This window comes from Urocitellus parryii, chromosome X (assembly GCF_045843805.1).
Source record: "Urocitellus parryii isolate mUroPar1 chromosome X, mUroPar1.hap1, whole genome shotgun sequence".
Classification (NCBI taxonomy): Eukaryota; Metazoa; Chordata; class Mammalia; order Rodentia; family Sciuridae; genus Urocitellus; species Urocitellus parryii.
In genome coordinates, this window is record NC_135547.1 from 115,777,474 (window position 1) to 115,794,189 (window position 16,716).

Genomic DNA, 16,716 nt, shown 5'->3' on the forward strand with positions numbered 1-16,716 from the left:
GGAAATGACAGCAGAAGAGTAAAGGATTTCTTTTTGAGGTGAAGAAAATATTCTAAATTTAGAGACTGATGGCTGTACAACTTTGGGAATATACTAAGAAACACTGAACTGTAAACTTTACGTGGGCAAATTCTATGGTAGGCTGATTATATCTTAATTCTGTTACCTAAAAGAGAACATTATATTTGTAAAAAAATTATAATGTCCATTGTACATGAAAGTTTATAGCTTTGAATTTTTTAAAACATGTACAATTATGTTAACCAAATTCATATGTGACTCCCTAATGTGACAGCACTATAAATTACCCCTTGAGAGGTGTGTTTTGTTATAGTAGCCTAAATGGACTTAGAAACTAATTTAAGACACACATCCTCCACAATTTAAAAACACATTGAAATTTTATTTAGCATACTTAATATTGCACAGAAATTACAATACTGGCACAACATAAACATTACTCAAAGATACTGATTTCCTTGGGTTGACAGTTAAAACATTTTCTAAATAAGTTCTTATAAATATATCTAATATCAAAATGTCTTCAGTTAACATACTTCATTATATCCTCACTGGCAAAACATATTGGTGAGTAACAAACACATACTTGTTGTGTAGAACTGGATTTTTGATGTTAAAATGTAAAGTTTTCAATAGCATCTGAAGAGTGACATTTTGGATTTGGCTGGAATGCAGTGATGGGCAGTTCTGAAGTGACGTGATCCAGTTTCTGGGTTAAAAATATGCTGTTTAAAAAACATTTAAATGATTTTAAATTGATAAGGCAATAATCATATTTTATTACCCCAAAATAGTTGGTTTAAATAAAGTGTGTGGCACTATTTTATTATCATACACAAGGTCACATAGTGGGAAGGGAGCACTGGATTCTTGTCCAGATTCTGTAACTAAATATCCAAGCCATCCAGACAAACCATACTCTCTCTGGGGCTCATTTGTCATTATTGTTTAAAACTAAAGTAGGTTTTAGAGAAAAGGGACAAGGTTTGGCTAAATGATCTAAAAAAAATCCATTCTAGCAAAATTCAGTTGTGTTGAATAAAGGCCATGTAAATTCAAAATACAGATCTGTGCAAAGTGAACCATACTGATATTTTACTTTTGAACCCAGAATTTTAATATTAACCCCTATCCAAATATCTACAAATGAATATACCCTCTCTGAACCCATCTGTAGCTATAACATTAGGAATTCATATTGGAGCACTTTAGTTTAAGGAAGCCCAGCCCAGCCTCTGCCTGCACTTTGTAATTTGGTAATTTAACTTATAATGCACTTCTACCTTTGAAAGCAAAATTCTTTTTCTAATATTTTTATGCATTTAAAGAATTATTTCTAATAGGAGACCTTTTAAGTACTGGTGGCACACTAAGCAGGAAATGACAGACTCCCCCCACCCATGAAATACAACCCCAACTGCCAGAAATACAAGTTATTTCAGATGCCTTCAAAAAGTTCACTTAAAATAGACTGCCAGAGGAATTGCACTAGAAAACAGAAAAATCAATTCTAGATGAAAGCAAACACACAGAAGCTTCCAAATTGGCAAGAGAGATCAGTTATATCAATCATTTAGTTATTTAAGAGCAGGAAGCAGGAGATGGACAGACTCTCCTAATGTCTCAACATTGGGGTACTTTTAGTCATAATTTCTGTGCTGGGTGTTTCTTATAAAAATAACTTCACCAGGAGGAGTCCTCCCAAGAAGCTCCAGCTCTATGGAGCTTTGCTATCTTCCTGCTCATTTTCATGGCATTGGGGATGTAGCAGCCAGTAATTAGATCAGACATGGAAAAACAGGGAGAGAAAACTATAAAGAATTATTTCTTTTAAAGGAAGTGGCCAAAGAAAATCCAAGTCAGCTACAATTTCCTTGTCCATGTTGCAAAGGGATGGGTTGAGCAGGGTCCAAGAATGGAAAGAAAGAACTCAGCTGGGGCGGTGGCGAAGCGGTGGGAGCAAATTCCCAAATGGGGAATATGAAAAGAGGCATCCTCAGAGACATGACCTGCCTTGGGAAGGGCACAGAGTAGGCCCAGTATATCGCATGCATGGGTGAGCCCAGGTGAGTAGAGCGTTACTCAGCGCCCCTGGCTGGAAGCCTGGATTTGTCCAGGAGACCTTTTTCGGAAGTCTCCTTTGTGCATAGCAGCCCTGCTGGGTGTCAGCGCGCAAAGTCACCGTTTAATTCCCGCTAGCTCCAGACACATTAGGGCCTCTTTAAAGCAGAAAGCTGATCCAGGGGCTTCCTTCCCGGGCACAGCGGCAGGCACCAGAAGGTCGACAGTCGTCCTGCCCAGCAGGGCGCCTCTTCCTGGACACCACCAAGTTGAGGCTCTCTGGAGACTTGCACCTCACAGGAGCGTTCGCTCCCTAACAATAACCAAGGTACAGAAACACTCCTGGTGACTAGCGGCCAGTCGGGCCACCCGAATCAGGTCCCTGGTCCGGTTCGCTTTCTCTTGGGCCCCCACCCTCTGTTCGCAGCCAGCAGTTGGGGCGGGGCGCGCTAGACAGACCGAGGTGGCGCGCTATTCCTGTCACTGTGAGCTACCAGCATGTTATGTGCGGCGCCCAATCACGCTTTCAACTAGCTGCGCGCTGAGCTGACCTGCGGCCCTCCCCCGTCCCCTAGTCTAATCCCCTAGGCCTTGATTTGATCCTCTACGCGGAACATGCTCACCCCCCTCTGCCCCGTAGCCAGTTGTCTCTGGCCCTCCTGGGTGCCCTCAGAACCCGTCCTACTCGTCCACAACCAGGAGGTCAGAACCCTCGCCCCACACTACCAGAACGCCCGCAGTCGGGCTGCATCTGCGTTTTGGGGCCGTCGGATATCTTGTACCTCCGCTGGCCACCGGCAGCTCGGCCCTTCCAGGTGATGGTGCGCGGCCACCGCCGCCCCTGGTGCGTAGGTGTGGGTTACCTAAATTGGGCAGAGGAGGGGGCTTTGGGCAACGCGCTGGCAGCCTTCACAGCCTCTGAAACCAAGCCCCACATCCCCTGGAAGACTCCAAATTTCGCGTCCTCGGCTACTAGGGACTTCTGGAAACAGTTCTCAGACCAGATTTTCTCTGAGAGGGGCACGGGGCGACCAGCGGGCGGTCCTGGATGAAAGCGCCCTGGGCTTTAAGCTGAGCCGGCAAAAATGGCCTGCTAGGGCCTTTGCCACTCCTTCAGGGGCTTTGGGGGTTCCGTGCCCTGGGATGTCTCCAGCCGCGCCGGCTGGCTCCATTCCCGGACCGGCTGTTTCCCGCCCAGGGCATCATGAGTTACTTCCTGTCTTACTGCAAAGCTCACGGCGGCGCGCTGCTCACCGGCTACCAGGCCCTGCGCGCCGAGGGCTTCTTGTGCGACGTGACACTGGAGGCCGAGGGCAGCGAGTTCCCGGCGCACAGGTCTCTGCTTGCGTGCTCCAGCGATTACTTCAGGGCGCTGTTCAAGAGCCACACCCGGGAATCACGGGCGCGCGTGATCCACCTGCACGTGCCGTCGGCGGCCGGCCTGCAGCGCTTATTGGACTTCATCTACACTGCCTGGCTGCCTCTCTCCATGGATACCGTGGAGGACACTCTGGAGGCCGCTAGCTACCTGCAAGTCACCGAGGCCTTGGGGTTGTGTGGTCGCTACCTGGAGCGTCAGCTGGCCCCAGAGAACTGCTGCTTCACCGCCAACGTGGCAGCGCGCTTTGGCCTGGCTCATACATTGGGCGCGGCTGAGCGCTGCATCGTGCGCCACTTGCGGGAGCTGCTTGCGCTGGGTGTGGGGCCCGCGGGGCTGCTGGAACTGAATCCAGCGTCCCTAAAGGCCATGCTAGGTGACCCCGACGTGGCACGGGTGCCCGAGGCCCGGTTGTTGGGTCTGACGCTGGCCTGGCTGCGGCAGGAGCCAGCAGCCGAGCGCCTGGCGCACAGTGCTGCGCTGCTTGAACGTATACGTTTTGGCCTGGTGCCCCCTGAGGTCCTAAGGCGTGTATACTCAGGCTCTGGTCTTGCCCTGCCCGCTCGGGTCAAGGGCCTCATCATCCAGGCCCTTAACTATCATACAGCACCCTCCCGCCAGCCGCTCCTACACTGTGAACAGACTAGCATCCGGAGCCCCCAGACCCGCATCTTGTTGATCGGGGGTCGCAGGGGGCGGGAGGCGGTGATAGAGGAGGTCGTGGTTCCACGGGTAGCAGCCAGGCACCCAGGCCCAGCAGCTGAACCCCAGGAGGAGGAGGAGGAGGAAGAAGAAGAGATGGAGGAGGAAGAAAAGGAGTGGGAGGTCACCCAGGACGTGGTGGCCTTTGACGTGTACAACCACCGTTGGCGCAGCCTCACGCGGCTGCCTGCACCACTGCTGGGGCACAGCGTGTGTACCGTGGGTAACTTTCTGTTTGTCCTGGGTGGGGAGACTTCTTTTGGCAGCCCCTCCACTCCCCTGGCTGATGGCCCATGGGCGGTCACGGCCCAAGTGCACCGTTATGACCCGCGATTCCACGCTTGGACCGCGGTGCCCGACATGAGAGAAGCGCGCGCCTACTTCTGGTGCGGTGTGGTGGGCGAGTCTCTTTTGGCTGTTGGAGGCCTAGGAGCTAGTGGTGAAGCTCTGGCCTCGGTGGAGATGTACGACCTGCGCAGGGACCGCTGGACTGCAGCTGCGACGCTGCCTCGGGCGCTGCATGGCCATGCAGGGGCCGTTGGAGACCGGGATGTTGTGTACATCTCTGGGGGCAAGGCGGGGAGAGGTGAGGGCGGTGCTAGTAGCCTCCGGGACTTGTATGCCCTGGGCCCTGGGGAGCGGATATGGAGCAAGAAGGCGCCCATGGGCACAGCCCGCTTCGGGCACCAACTGGCGGTGCTGCGAGGCGCAGTGTTTGCCTTTCTGGGACGATATGAACCCTTCTCCGAGATCGAGCGCTATGACCCTGGTTCGGATCAGTGGACTCGGTTGAGGCCACTGCCCTATGACCGCTTCTGCTATGGGTTGGCAGTGGTGGAGGAGACTGTGCTGCTGCTGGGCGGCCTCAAGTGGCGGGACTCGCGCCAGGTGCCTACCCGTAATGTGGTGGGTTACGACCTGGACCTCGACCGCTGGGAGGACATCAGCTGCGCGCTGCCCTGGGCCTGGAGTGGCCTACAGTGCGCGGTGCTGCAGCTGACTGAGGGTGGGGATGAAGAAAGGGAGGAAGGGCCTGGAGACTTTCTAGGTTTAATGCTGGGTTAATCTAGTCTCTGTCTCAGGGAGGATGAAGGAAAAAGTCGTGCAACAGATGGGCTTTTCCACAGTGGAATTCTGATAGCAGAGTGGCTTCTGAAGATTGAGGAGGTAAAAGAGGCATTGGCTAAAGGGAAACAGCTGAGAATGGGAGACAGGAGAGGTCACGTGGAAGGATATATGAATCAGCTTCAATGAACTGGTATTTTGAAAATAAAATGAGCCCTATTTCCCCTCTTAAAGTGTTTCCCTAGATGCCAAATAGTTAATAGCTTCCTGCTCCCTCCCCACAAAAAGGTCAAAAATGTTCACAAAGTTATATACAAATCCCAGAAAATTGTTGGCTATAAAAGCTGTAATAAATACTCCTAGAAGATGGCATTATCAGAATAAATAGTGAAGGAAAAGTGCCTTGGTTAAGCAGTATGAAATCATTGTAGGGATAACTATGATTTTATGAACCAGAGCCACAATTATAGTTCTGCTCTGATAGTTCCATAAAAATAGGAAACTGAGAGGGGGAAAAATCTCAGAAGCACTTTCTTTGAGACAGTATCCTTGGTTAAATCTTTCCATCCCTGGTTTCCACCTCTAGTCTGCTTTTGTACTGGCTTCAGGTAATTCATTGGTTTAAAGTCATATTTCAGCAAACCTTAGCAACAATAGTCTGGATTCGTAAAAAAAAAATAATTAACTTATTTTTTTTGGTGGATTCTCCCCACTTCCCCCAAAAGAATCACAGAGAAAGGAAAGAAGAATAGGTGAAGTTTTTCCCATTTGTGTAGGTAAGTGGGAAACCAGATTGATTTTTCAAGGTCTCAGAGAAGATACTTGAAAGCTTGAGACAGGTTTTCCTTCTGGCTTGTGCCAACAAGGAGGTGGCAAAATTGGAACTCATAACTGGGGTGGTGCTAGTGCTGGTGGTTGTGTGATTAGGTCACAAAGAAATGTGGTAAGGACTTTGCATGAATAAAGTAGGTGCTTTATAAGGATTCATTAAGAGCTGAATTTATTTGACTTCAGTTTACAATGGTGCCTCTCTCCTAGATTTGAAACTAATGCAATAAATTGTACAGATATATAGTGTTAAAAGATCTCTTTCATGCTAGGCTAACCACGAGTCTTGTAACGTTTCATTAGTTTAATTTTTACCATTTAAACAACAGAGCTGACTTTACAAAAGTAGAAGCTGCTTAGTAGCAACAGAGCTAGTCTTCCCATCAACTGCTTGCTGTTTACAGGCCATAACCTGGCTCCTGTTTACGTGACACATCCATCAGATACAAATATTTTTAAATTAACATACACATTTGGTCTAGTAAACATCAATAAGTCTAAACACCTGTAACAAGCACACTTCATTTTAGGACAAGAGGTTTTTGTTTGTTTGTTTGTTTTGTTTTTACATATACAAAATCCCACAAATTTAATGTGCATCAATATCCATGCAGTAAATAAATGTTTTTACAAATAGAGTTTTTAAATGATAAAAATATTACACTGGACCCAAAATTCCATACAAACATTAATACATGATTTCTCATCCATTTTGACTAAATACAGGATTACTGAAAATGTGCTGTAGAAAGGCCACTCTCCTGTACAGTTGTGCAAAGTCTGCAAAACGATAGTGATTCAATGGTGGTTTCAAAAGCAAAGAAAAAAGATCCCCGCTGTGGAGTTTTACTTTCTCCTCTACAGCAAAAATATTCACTGGCATATATCTGAACTCTTAAAGATGTAAGTACATTCACTGAGCTGTACAGGCAACAGTATAAAGCTGATTAGAAGTAGATTTTAGGATATAGAATAGTAAAGGAGGGTCCCTTCCTCCTCCTGGAAAAAACAGCAAATTGTGACTTGCACGTTATGCAGCCAGACACTAAAAAGCAGCACAGTCATTTTCATGCTGTGATCACTTTCAAAAACGAGACGCTTATAAATGGAAATATATGAAGAGGACCTTTTCATAGGCTTCATCCACTCTATAGAACAATTCATGATGCTAGGAAAAACCTCTAAATTGTTTCTCTCATGGAATTCAATGTGACATCTCTCTGACCATCACCCTCTTGCTCCTTAGGTGAGAAGTACATTTTTATTTTTAACATTGTTTTCTTTATATAATACACATCTGCCTATAATTAAACATATTTTACTTCCCTTCCTGAAGTATAATTACATAAGTTCAATTAATGGACTGGGTGGGGGGGGACTGGAGACTAACTGGAAAGTTGATTCATTTCAGTTTATACCTTGTCATCTTTTAAGAGTTAAGAGTTCAAAAACATGAGTTTGGGCTGAACTTATATATATAGCTGTTAGCTGCCTTTCTGGGTGAGTTAAGTCTGTTTAAAAAAATCCATTCTTAAATTCTTCTGTACACAATCAGCATTTCATCACTACAAAAATAAAGGAAGATTTAAACCAAGAAAATAAAGCAGCTCTATCTTCAATTTTGGTCTTAGTTACAAAAACATCTTACAAAGCTTTGCCCTGATAAACCATTAAGTGTTCTCATAGATTTGGAATAATATTTCCATTAACCAGCTTTCACAAGTTAATAGACTATTAAGACGAATATTAGATACCTGAACTTTTCTTATGTCGATGCTCTTCTAGTTTGCTTAACTCTTGTACGCACACCTACATTTCACAAAAATAAAACTACAGCATTAAACTTTGTGCAATGTTTAAGAAAATTCTTAGGACATTTTAATAAATATAAAAAAGGTTTAAATTCTTTCCCACCCACAAGGATGTCTGCACCTGAAAAAATGTGATTTACGTTTGAAGTCTTATTTATATAAAATTAACTTAAAGGGAGAAAAGATGACCTTAGATAGAAAACTGCCTTTTTGTGGTTTTACTACTTGAAGACCACCTGTATTCAGAATTGTTTGCAAAAGTTAATTTTAAGTCATTAAAGATAGTTGAGTTTGCACATGGTAAACATAAGCTGAGCACTGATTGCATATAAAATATACAAATGCTCATTAAAGACAGTGGTATTGTGATCATATATGGTTTGTTTCATATAGTTTGGTAACATTAAAGTATAGCTTGTCAAGTATCCTGCACATTGATATAAAAACTACCTTATATACTTGTTCAGAATACCAGCAGGTACTAGATGGCCTGAAGGCTGAATGCACTTACACATGCGTTTCGATGTAGGAATGAGTGTGTGTTAGAGAGGAAGTAATGACATCTACTTCAGGAGAAATACTTAATGGGTCATTTGAGGTGGTGTTTTGACAGATATCCAAGAAAAGGTCGAGGTACATCTGCTTCCACTGTTGGAATTCTTTAGATGTCAACTCTGGATTGTCTAGGACTTTATCAATAATGGCTACTTCCCCTTCTCTGGCCTGAAAAGCAAAGGAATTCAATGGTTACAATGGGGATAAACTTTTATTCAAGTTTAAAATGAAAAGTTAACAGGTTAAAAAATAATCCAGAAGCTCCTAAAACATCTTTTTATACCCACACTCAGATGTTTAGACTCAAATCCTAGTGTAATTTTTCTACTCCTGATGTATACCTTATGTTGCCCACACTGATTTATTTTTTTTTCTCTTTGTTTCTCCTGTTGCCCATCTCTGTCTATGGAAACCTTCCTTTGTTTTAAAATCCAGTTTAAGAGCCTTTCATTTCCTCAAATCTCCTTAAACACTTGGAGAAAAGGTTTTCTCTTTCACTGATGTCCCTATAATTTTCCATCCCTGCCAATGAGTGGACTTACCACATCCTACCTCTTGAGTTACTTTGGCAATCTGTCCTCCCTTTCTATATGGTAAACTACTCACACAAATACAGAATTCTAATACAAAATTCTTGATAGTTGAATGTTGAATGTTATGATTATCTTCCTGTAATACGGGGGCTTGTAATGGAGAATGACTCTCCCTTCCACGTTGGTGGCTGGGACTCAGCTGAAGACTAAGCTTCATCTTGGCATAACTTACAACTATTGACTATGGTAAAAGAGAATCTTCCAGGTGAAAAGTGGGATGGAGGAGAAGGGGTTAAAACAGTATGAAAAGTCCAGTTCTGTCTTTTATGAGATAAAGAAAGGATAAGAAGTGCAGGAAATGTTCTACGGGAAGTGAGAAGGCATGCCTCTCTGCAGGCCAAAGTTGGGAGGAAAAGAATATATCAAGGAGCCTAAGAAGTGGTTTAGTCTTTGAGGTGAGTGGCAGGACATGGAACAGGGCTGGGACTAAGGATGGTAAAAATTGCCTGTGGTAGGATCTGACATCTGTGCTTGGTAAGAGTTCCTGTTAAAAGTCCAGGGACTAGGTGGCTGGGGTGTGGCTCAGGGGTAGAGCACTTGCCTCCCATGTGTGAGGCACTGGGTTCGATCCTCAGCACCACATAAAAATAAATAAATAAATAAAATGAAGATACTGTGTCCATGTATAACTAAAAAATATTTAAAAATGTCCAGGGACTAGGCACAACTGAGATTGCTTGATCAGTTGTCCTTTCATAATGGAAGATTTTATAATTTATAAAATCTTCTCCCTCCCTCCCTCCCTCCCTCCCTCTTCCCTCCTTTCCTTCTTCTTCCCTTCATTGGGGATTGAACCCAAGGCCTCTCTTGCACATGCTAGGCAATTGCTCTACCAATGAGCTACATTCCCACCTGATAACCTATTAATTTTCCACGTGCAAAATTACAGGATTCTGTAGTTCATTTTTACAAGTGAGGGTGTTTTCTTTACAGAGACTTTTTCATTTTCATTGTCCCAGATAGTCAAGTACAGCATCACATACCTAATGTTTCATCAATACTTATTGAACTGAACATTGGCAGTAGCTCATACTCTGTGTCACTGGAAGAAAATGTTGTTTTGGGGGGGGTGGGGTGGGGATATAAAACAGGAGAAGGAGAATACCTTTGGTATAGAGTTGGTCACTGTAATTATTTTTATGAATATTATAGACTCTATAAATCATGGTCTAAGTTACCATTAGGTTTTCCTATAGATTTGCAATAACATTTGCACAACTACCCTACTTGAGGGCTGGGGTTGTGGCTCAGTGGTAGAGCGCTTGCCTTGCATGTGTGGGGTGCTGGGTTTGATTTTCATCACCACATATAAATAAATGAATAAAATGGAGGTCCATCAACAATTAAAATAAATAAATGAATGAATGAATGAATGAATGAATAAATAAATAAAAGATTAAAAAAAAAAAAAGCTAATTGACTTCCGGGCATGGTGGTACAGGCCTGTAATCCCAGCAGCTTCAGAGGCTAAGGCAGGAGGATCTCGAGTTCAATGCCAGCCTTAGCAATGTCAAGGTACTAAGCAATTCAGTGAGACTCTGTCTCTAAATAAAATATAAAGTTGGGCTGGTGATGTGGCTCAGTGGTTGAGTGCCCCTGAGTTCAATCCCTGGTACCTTCCCGCTGCACCCGGCCCCCCCAAAAAAGCTAATTGACTGAAAACAGGGCTGCTTATTACCTGAAATTTTGTCAAAATAATTTATTTAGTTTATCTCTTTGGTAGTTACCTATATTTCAAAATTACAAAACCTTACCAGCATGCTTATTTCTGAAATATTTCCCACAGAAGCCAATGACTTTTTCTTTTTAAAAAATATTGTGCTATATTCTATGTATGAAAGTTATTTTTGGTTTTGATTGTTCAAAGGGCCTGATCAGGTTTTTGATGTGGTATACCCTCAACTCCAACCCTCTGCTCCCTACCCCCATATGCACACAGTGAGAGGGAGGCTCACTTGTTTGCCCTCTTCTTCAACTTCCTGTCTCTTTAGTGGTCCCTTGTCCTTGCCACCTCCTTCCTAGTCTGGGAGTGGCATAATAAGAAGGCGGGGAACAATGTAAGCACTTATAGAAATGTATAATAGGAAAGTAATATGTGAGTTGTGAACTGATAGTGTAAATAGAACAATTATGCAATTTCTACATGGAACATGAATCACTGTGGCTTCACTCCAAATGTGCTATATGTAGTTCATGCAAGAAATATTCACAAACTATCTTAATTAAATTAGCATCAACTATTGCATTTTTCATGCATCTGTAATAATTATACAAATGCATATTTATCTTAGGAATCAAAAGACTGAGGAATAATACTAGCCCTATGTTTTTTGTAAAAATAATCACACATCCTGTTTTCTCCTAGAACTAAGTCACATAACATTTCATAAGTGTTTTCAGACTTTAATGAAACCTTAACATGATCTCTTTTTCAATATACTTACTATGATGTAGGACAGCTCAACTTCAGTTTTAGTTTCTTATTGTTTATCTCTTTCATCCTCCAGTTCCCTATTTTGTATTGCTTGATTTATAGTATCTGGTCATTCACTTTCAGTTCAAGAATGAATCTCCTAAGAAAAATTTCTCTTTTCAATTAATGTCTTACCTTTAAAGTGCTTTTGAGAATTCTCAGCCTGTGTAGTTTTTCATTCATTACAGGATCATTACATCTTTTAATAAATGACAGCTTATATTCCATCTTGGTTGAAAGGCGATGTTCTCCTAGTGGTGACAGACTGGCTTGCTCCAGTGCCCTGTATAAATCTTGCAATGAATCTCCTAACTTTTCCTCCCTACTTTCACCTGTAATGTTGGGGGGGGGGGTGGAGAGGGAGAAAGAGAAATAAATCCACTGTAACAAACAATATTTGCTACTCTGAAAAATCTACTAAAAATCAAAACTATTTGAAAAACAGGATAATGAATGATTGGGAATGCACTATAATATTTAAATAACAACAACAAAAAAATCCCCCCAAAACACCCCATAGCTGTTAGTTACATTGGGTAATATTAGATTAGCTATGGGAAACTAATTGTTTTAGAATGATTTAATAATAGGATTCTTTGATTACCAAATATTCTCTTGATAGCAAATTACCATATTATATCTTGAATCCATTAAGTTCAAAGAATTAGAGTACAAAAGGTATGCAACATGGAAATAATCTTGTACATAATTTCATTTTTAAAGAATATCAGTGAATATCCCTTATGATTATACTGATAAGCACAGAAATGCTGGTTAATAGAGCTTTCCTGGTTTATCAATACTGACTTTTACATTTTTCTAGACTTCATAATATGAAATGGCATCATTAGCATACATTTGATTATAAAAATCTTCCAGTAGTTTTATGGACTATTAGGTTTCATATAACTGACATAGTAATGCTTGGTGCATTGTAATAATATAACTACAGTAGCTGATTGTAAATTGTCATCAATATTGTGTTAATTAAAGTGAAACATGGGAATATATTTATATGCAAATATAAGGAAAAAATTTGACATGTACTAAGATAAGCTACTTAATATTTATGAAGACATGGGAAGAAAATACTTCAATTAAATATTTTTGAGAAAAAATTAAGAGACTGGTTCAGGTAAAGACTTTAGATACAGCTGGACAAATAAATCTCCTTATTTTTTAATTACCTGAATTCTGATGTTATATCAGTGATAAGCATATAAGTTTGTTTATCATAATGATAACCAAAGAAGAACTAGACTTTGCTTGGGGTGATAGAGAGGGCTGTATCATATTTAATAAGATCAAAATTGAGGTATAGTCATTATATTGTCCAAAAGAGTAAACATGGGATGTTATTTATTCTACCATGGTTCATGTGAATATTTTAGGCTTTCTGACACAGTCTCAAAAAAAAAAAAAAAAAAAAAAAAAACTCCTAAATGGTTCTAGTTAACATTCATGTGTGTCAGGCAGTAAGGTAAATGCTTAATTCACAATCTCATTTAATCCTCACTATAATATTAAGAGCAGGCATATTTGATCTTCACTTCATAGCAGGAAACAACCTCATTCACGGCCATACTTCATAAGTGGGGCAGCTAGAATTGTAACTGGGCAGTCTGCCCCAGAAATCATGATTTTAAGAAAAATTCTATACTGCCATTTTTTAAGGAACTATTTGAACTATGTATTTAACATTAGGTGCTAAGAGGCTCCCTTAAAATGTAGCATACTATTTTTTTAAAAAATAATATCTAAAACTGCCCCCAATGCCCCCAAAATACAGCACCTTAATTTTAAAGGATCACCTTTAGGATCAAAGAGTAGTTTTATTTAAATTTCATATTTATATCCTGGTTCTGCTACTAAGGTTAGCAACTTATGGTAGGTATGATCATTAAGTTTTTCCATTAAAAAATTCCTTCTTATCCATTAGCATATGTGATCACTAAGTCCTCTATCATGAGTTTTAAGTTCCTAACCATATATCTAAATTAGAATTATTATCTGAAAATACAAAAATCCATTTAAATAACAGATTTTTAAATTTTCTTAGCTCATCCTTCAATGTTTTCAACAGCTCCAGGATTTCTTTCAATGGATGGATGAATGAAAGACTATAAAAAGGAAGGAGTGCTTTGTGGGTTAAAAGCATGATGGATGCAATGAGATTTTTTAAATTGAGAATGCTTTGAAACAAAGAAGGCAGAAAATCATATGGTCATTTAGAATAACTAAATGAAATTGTAAAAACAAGGATACATTTAAACAGCATAATTCCATTTCATAAAATCATAGGCCAGGAAAGGACCCCAAAGAATTGTCCAGTAGTGATCATCCATTTTGCCTTTAGGCAACACTACATCTAAAGCCAGATTTAATTTCATAGAGTGGAGGGTGAAGTAGAAATGGGAGGCCTACCAGATACGATAATACTGTAGTAGTTAAGGAACCAGGTAGCCTAATGTATTGTCATTTTTTCAAAAGGAGAAGGAAGGTGATGGGGAAAAGAGGTCCAGATTACAGTGTTAGGATTTAAGGGAAGCAAAAGTACTTTTACATAGCAAATTTGCCATTTTAAGAAAAATTTTATCCATATTACATAACACTTTAGTGTGTGTGTATTTGTGTGTGTGTGTGTGTGTGTGTGTGTGTGTTTTAATTAGACCCAGTTTTTTTTGTTCCCTTACTCTTAACATTGTGAAATTCTGGGGCAGATTACTGATTTTTATAAGATTTCAGTGTAGTTTTACTTTTAGTAGGATCAATGAAGTTTTAATATAAAGTGATATAGCTATTAAAAATAAAAATTGAAAGTTTTTTCCCATTCTTGATGTTATGGGAGAGAAAAGCATTCAGCCAAAAGACAACATAATTCTACAAAGAATCTGGTTTGACAGCTTAAGAATTGAGTATGGATTTATCTCTGGGCAGCACATTTGAACAAGGAATCACAATGAGACGGAACACAGAAACATTTCCAAGGCAATGAGATAGTGTGGCTCCTATCAGAGATAAGAAAGCCCCCCTCCATCCCATACACATCATACACATATGCAACACTGCACAAGACACAGTAGTGGGATGAGTAAGGATGAGGGACTGAGATGCCAGGCTACCACGAAATGCCACCAATTATTTAACATTTTAAGACTGGACAAAGAGTCCTTTTATTTTCAAAGGAGGGGGGTGAGGGGCAGAGTCACATTATAAATCTCATTCACTGTGCTCAACAGTCAAAACAACACAGAACTCAACATTCAAGACAAAAACAGACCTTTATTTTCGTTTATAATTTTCAATTGGTTTCCTTGATTTTTTTTCTCAGATGAATACCAATTAAGTCATTTGGGGCTATTGTTGCAACTGAAAATATGAAAGCACCTTTATTTTCTTCTCTTTTTGCCCTCTTCTTCATCTCCTTCTCATTTCTCTTCAAGCTTCTCTTTCTTTTCAAACCTTGCTTTCTTCTTTTAGAAGAAGCTTGCTTTGGACGAGGAGGCAAGCACTTGGTGAGGTCTGCTTCCCAAATGACTTTCTTTTCATTGTGCCAGTTCAGCCATTGGAACACTGGCTGAAAACCAGCTCTTTTGCAATTTGAATGAATGTTTTCTGAAAGTTGGCAAAGTTTAGACCACATTCAAATCACAGGACATATATAGGAACCTTCTGCGATTCCTAATGAGGAAGTGGATCACTGCTGTAATGACATTTTAATCTGTATCTAATTTAAGAAATCCAGGCCTATGAAAGAATACATTTTCTTCAAAATTATATTTACATTTATAACATGTAAATTAGTCCTGTGTCAGATCACACATTTTTATTCCAATTTCATTAAAGCAGAGAGCACATAAGAAGTTTCCTTTCCTATATAAAATTTCACTAACTGATAGATTTGAGGATCACTATTAAGTGATTAACTTGTATTCTGTGCCAAGGGAGGGTCATTTCTGGCTGTGTTTTACTTGACAGGGTGAAAAAAGATCCTCTTAACTATCTCTTTTACACTCTGCTATACTAAGAAATATTGTAAATCTAGAAATGTAGTGGATATCACAACACATCATTGTCTGGTTTTTACAGGTTGCCTATCATTTCTAGATAGTGAAAAAGAAAAGCCCAAAGATAAGATTAACTAATAAAAAATACTACTTTGTTGGAATCTCTTGCAAACTGCTTATGAGCAGATGATAATATATTTTTAATATATCACAAAGTCTTTGGTTGATGTGTTTCCTTATATTCAGGCTCAGTGGTTTCCCAAGCTTTTTTCTTCTTGGATTGTGCACCCTTACCAGTTAAAAAAATCTGTTGTTGACAACTTATGTACATGTATTACTCTATATTAATAAATATATAAGACATATACAGAAAAGAAATTCAAAAGGGTGAGCTATAAAACCCAAGGAGAAATTCCAAAGATTTTCTTCCTGTGCTTCAATAGAACCCTGTATACTCTTTTCCAGAGACCTATATTTGTATGATTTTCCCATGAGTGAAATTTGTGTCATTCATGTTTTAACTTCCCATTCTCTATCTGGCACAGTGCTTTGTGCACTAAACAAATTCAAATGGAGTGTTGGTTTTCTTTATATACAAAGTACTCCAAAGAATGTAGCCTATTTGGTCACTATGTAATTGTTAGGAAGGCCTATTGTGTAATATTGTTCCTGTTTCTCTGGTGAAAATTAAGGAGAGAAGAATAAAAATAAAACTTTAGTGACCCCAAATTTCACTCTGGTATCCTCTCAATTTCCCTGCCCCTGCAATGGCAATGTTGAAGGAGAGTAAAATATGAAAATGAAACCATAAGCATACTAATTGGGCTCTTGAGGTACTAAACCAACAATGGTTAATGGTTTCTAGTATATGATTCAGAAGGGAATTGTGCTCTTTTAAAATTGGACAATGATGTCCTCGTGGAAAACAGTTTTTTTTTTCTACAACACAGCTGTGTAATAAGCACAGAAGGTTGGGAAAGGTTAAATCACAAATGGGAGAGAAGTCTGGACATAGTAGTATTAGTCACCAGTCAAATCTGAGAGGCATTTGTTACAACTCTGTGGTTGTAACCACAGAGTACTTTAAGTCTTCCAGGCTAATGATATCAAGTATGCAGAACACTATTCTTGTCACAAAGAGTGATTAGCATTTGCATTGAGACCACAGGAATATTTTATATGAATACTAATTCAGTAGCATGCTACAAAGAATAACTTATTT

General features: G+C 40.4%; 2 protein-coding genes and 1 long non-coding RNA gene across 6 annotated transcripts in view; 2 read left to right on the top strand and 1 right to left on the bottom strand.

Moving 5' to 3' along the window:
• Positions 1–298: 298 nt before the first annotated feature.
• The window catches only part of LOC113191597 (uncharacterized), a 44,827-nt gene continuing 28,409 nt past the window's right edge, over positions 299–16,716 (top strand). Inside the window, exon 1 of the long non-coding RNA XR_003301909.2 lies at positions 299–2,410. This is a non-coding gene — a long non-coding RNA (uncharacterized LOC113191597). The remainder of the gene's footprint in view (positions 2,411–16,716) is intronic.
• Klhl34 (kelch like family member 34) lies at positions 2,685–5,499 on the top strand. Its single transcript, XM_026401380.2, has one exon. It carries the CDS (start codon positions 3,287–3,289, stop codon positions 5,225–5,227), a length of 1,941 nt encoding a protein of 646 aa, XP_026257165.1. The 5' UTR covers positions 2,685–3,286; the 3' UTR covers positions 5,228–5,499.
• Positions 7,194–16,716, bottom strand: part of Cnksr2 (connector enhancer of kinase suppressor of Ras 2) — a 262,226-nt gene continuing 252,703 nt past the window's right edge. For all 4 annotated transcript variants that reach the window (XM_077794034.1, XM_077794033.1, XM_077794032.1 and 1 more), the window contains 2 exons: positions 11,623–11,819; positions 7,194–8,589 (listed from right to left, as the gene is read on the bottom strand). In XM_077794034.1, coding sequence (XP_077650160.1) covers positions 8,374–8,589; positions 11,623–11,819 — 413 coding nt within the window. In that variant the 3' untranslated portion in view covers positions 7,194–8,373. The remainder of the gene's footprint in view (positions 8,590–11,622; positions 11,820–16,716) is intronic.